The sequence below is a fragment of the Athene cunicularia genome, assembly GCF_003259725.1.
Source record: "Athene cunicularia isolate RWA chromosome 11 unlocalized genomic scaffold, athCun1 chr11_part1, whole genome shotgun sequence".
Taxonomy (NCBI): Eukaryota; Metazoa; Chordata; class Aves; order Strigiformes; family Strigidae; genus Athene; species Athene cunicularia.
The window spans coordinates 17,460,106-17,463,478 of record NW_020799113.1 but is presented as its reverse complement, the minus strand read 5'-3'; the positions used below and the strand labels follow the sequence as shown (position 1 = coordinate 17,463,478).

At 63.9% G+C, this 3,373-nt stretch overlaps 2 protein-coding genes across 2 annotated transcripts in view; one reads left to right on the top strand and one right to left on the bottom strand.

The window, feature by feature from the left end:
• Positions 1-3,251, top strand: part of SLC38A8 (solute carrier family 38 member 8) — a 3,642-nt gene extending 391 nt beyond the window's left edge. Inside the window, exons 2-9 of the mRNA XM_026856965.1 lie at positions 446-644; positions 857-1,010; positions 1,150-1,254; positions 1,581-1,638; positions 1,905-2,019; positions 2,151-2,298; positions 2,382-2,581; positions 2,778-3,251. Coding sequence (XP_026712766.1) covers positions 446-644; positions 857-1,010; positions 1,150-1,254; positions 1,581-1,638; positions 1,905-2,019; positions 2,151-2,298; positions 2,382-2,581; positions 2,778-2,833 — 1,035 coding nt within the window. The 3' untranslated portion in view covers positions 2,834-3,251. The remainder of the gene's footprint in view (positions 1-445; positions 645-856; positions 1,011-1,149; positions 1,255-1,580; positions 1,639-1,904; positions 2,020-2,150; positions 2,299-2,381; positions 2,582-2,777) is intronic.
• Positions 3,079-3,373, bottom strand: part of NECAB2 (N-terminal EF-hand calcium binding protein 2) — an 82,490-nt gene continuing 82,195 nt past the window's right edge. The window contains exon 11 of the mRNA XM_026856964.1: positions 3,079-3,135. Within this exon, the coding sequence (XP_026712765.1) occupies positions 3,079-3,135 (57 nt within the window). The remainder of the gene's footprint in view (positions 3,136-3,373) is intronic.

The window sequence follows — 3,373 nt, the reverse complement described above, 5'->3', positions numbered from 1 at the left end:
CCGGCCCGGGGAAAGGGGCAAGGGGAGAAAGGGGGGGGGTGTTCACCTGCGCCGGTGTCTGGGGGGCTGGCGGGGACCCTCCCCTCCACATGGGGCGCAGCGCCGGCATCCCGACCCAGGCTGAAAGGGACAACGGCCAGGGCAGGCGTGCGAAGCCGCTGCCGCCTTAGAGATGCCCTTTGCATCTGAAACCAGACTTTTCAGCTTTGAGCTCAACTTAAAACGGAATCGGTGGCTGGTCCCTTACATGCCCCAAAACCCCAGATCCAAACCTAAAGTATCACAAAGGGCTGTTTCTCCATCCTTTTGCTGGCCCGTGCTACCCAGGGCCAGAAGGTGACCTGGCTGGCAACCTGGTCCCTGACCACGGCCCTGCTGGGTGCCCCTGGGTCTGGGGTGTGACGGAGGGTCAGTGTGGTGCTTCTTGCCGGTCTCGTCCCCGCAGGGCTCGCTGGTTTTCCTGGTGAGCGGGCTGGCGGTGCTGGGCTACGCGGCAGCTCTCAGCGCCCAGCCCACCTACCAGGGGGTCGTCCGGGCGGTGTGTGGGGCAGCAGCAGGGAAGCTCTGCGAGGTCTGCTTCCTCCTCAACCTCTTCATGATCTCCGTGGCTCTCCTCAGGGTGGTGGGTGACCAGCTGGAGAAACGTGAGTTGTTTCCCCTCACCACATTTGGGGCTTGCTTGGGGCTGGCAGCTCATGGGAGCAAGGGGAAGGTGGTCCCATACGGGCTGGGGGCAGTCCCGGGGTTTTCTTGGGACTCCTGAGGTTGTGGGGCTCCCTGGTACATGGTGTAATGCTCCTGACCCCCTTGGGCCACCTTTTGGAGCACAACTGACCCCCCCCACTGCCCTCCACAGTGTGTGACTACCTGTACCCCAACGGGACGCTGAGCGGAGCCCCCCCTCCACCTCCCTGGTATGTGGACCAGCGCTTCACCCTCTCGGCTCTCTGCATCTTCGTCATCTTCCCGCTCTCCGTCCCCAGGGAGATCGGCTTCCAGAAGTACTCCAGGTACCATCTGGGCTAGTGGCCCAGTCCTCAGCACCCTGTACCCCAGACTACCTCCTCCTGGGTCCCTGCAGACCCACAGGACCCCGCTCCCTCCTGGCTGTCAGGGGTCTGCATGCTGATGCTCTCCTATGCCTGGCAGCATCCTGGGCACTCTGGCTGCCTGCTACCTCACCCTCGTCATCATCCTGAAGTACCACCTGCAGGCAGAGAGCCTGGGCTCACCCGAGCCCCCCCAGCCCTCCAGGTAGGGGTGGGGGGGTGTCTTCCCTGCATCCCTCCCACCCTGTCCTCCATGACATTAGTAGCGGCATGAGGCTGGGCTGGAGGCAGTGCCAGGGGTGGGCCTGGGTAGGGGCTGGGGTGAGCTGAGGACAGCACTGGTAGAGAGGTGGGTGGGTGGCAGCCCCCAGCCCCACCTTTCACCTCAGCAATCTCCCCTTCTCCCAAAATCACCAGGCGGGAGGTTCCTATGGTGGCATCCCAGCTTCACTGTTTATGCCACCAAGGTCCCCTCTGCCTCTGGGGGTCTCATGCCCTTTGCTCTGTGCTTCCTCTCCTGCAATGCTACAGGGCCTCCTCCTGGGCCTCCATCTTCAGCGTCATCCCAACCATCTGCTTTGGCTTCCAGGTAGGTCACCCTGGCCCCACTGTCCCCAGCTGCTGGAGTGGTGCTGGCAGCCTCCCACAGTATCCTGAACCATGGGGACACCATCCCTTGCTGGGGGACTGGCAGGAAAGGGGGCCCATGGCTGTCACCAGAGGTGGCTGTGGGGCAGGGCACAAAGCCCTGGGGATGGGGGAGAGTGGGACAGGGTACCCACAGGTGGGAGGGAAGGCACTGGGGGTGAGGGTGTTCCTGCAGGGGACCCAGTGCCGTACCCCCATGCCCTGCAGTGCCACGAGGCCTGCGTGGCCATCTACAGCAGCATGCGCAACCAGAGCTTCTCCCACTGGGTCGCCGTTTCTGTGCTCTCCATGCTCATCTGCCTGCTCATCTACTCCCTCACCGGTAACGCCAGCACTGGAGCCCTTCATCCCTTCCTTGCCCCGAGGGTCCCCTGTCCTTAGGCTCATCCATCCTCCTCGGGGCTCCTCTGTTCTCACCGGCCCGGCTGCCTACCCCCACCTCCCCCCCGGCAGGGATCTATGGTTACCTGACCTTCGGAGAGGCCGTGGCATCCGATGTCCTGATGTCCTACCCAGGGAATGACCCGGTTGTCATAGTTGCCCGCCTGCTCTTTGGTGTCTCCATCGTCACCATCTACCCCATCGTGGTGCTGCTGGGCAGGTGAGGGGGGTGGTGGCGGGCCAGGTGTCACCCCTGGCCAATGTGGCTCCGCTGGGTGCTGTAACCCCCCAACCCCTCTCTAGATCAGTGGTGTGGGACCTGTGGGCACTCCCCAAGCACGGGGCCATGGGGGTGCCCGAGGCACATGAGCGGCGGAGCCGGGTGGCGCTGACGGTCGCCTGGATGGCTGCCACGCTCGCCATTGCCCTCTTTGTCCCGGATATCGGCAAGGTCATTGAGCTCATCGGGGGCATCAGCGCCTTCTTCATCTTCATCTTCCCAGGCAAGATTGGGCAGTGGGAGGAGGGGAGAGGTCACCAGTGCCAAGAACATCGCTGACGCGGGGTGGGGGCTGCGGTGGTGGGTGGCCTGTCTTGGCCCTGGTTTAGGGGTGTAAGGGTGTGATTCTGGGGGGCAAGGCAGTGGGGCCTGGAGGAGGGGTGCAGTGGCTGTGGCCTGAGTCTATGCATTGGTAGCAGGGCTGTGCCTGGTGTGCATGACCGGGACCCGCACCCTTGGGCCACGCAAAAAGTGAGTGTCTGTGGGTTCAGGGGCAGGGGTAGGGTGCGGGCAGGGTCCCTGGGGGACACCCTGGCCAAGGTGGAAGCCCCACGAGGAGGGAGATTTGGGGCACCTGTAGGCACTGAAAGCAGGAGCACTTGCTGCGGGACACGGGGTCTGCAGTGGGGCTGAAGGGTGGGTATGGAGGGATGTGCCTCGGTATCGGGGATATGCCCAGGCCATGGGGATGTGACTGGGTACTGGTGCTGTGCCTGGGCATCAGTGGTGTGCCTGGATGTCGGTGATGAGGCCAGGCACTGGGGAGTTGCTCAGGTACTGGGGAGTGCCCAGGCAATGGGGTTGTGCCCAGGTACCAGACCCCTTGCAAGGCAGTGGCTACAGGGGAAGGATTGCCCTGGGGTTTGGAGGCACTGGGGCACCTGGTGGGGGCTGGGGTGGGGATCAGGGTGGAGGTCAGAGGGGCATGGTGTCCCAAGTGTCTGTTGTGCCAGGGCAATATCCCCACCACCACTCCTGGCCGGAGAGGTTGGGGCACAGCAGCAGCCCATGCTGG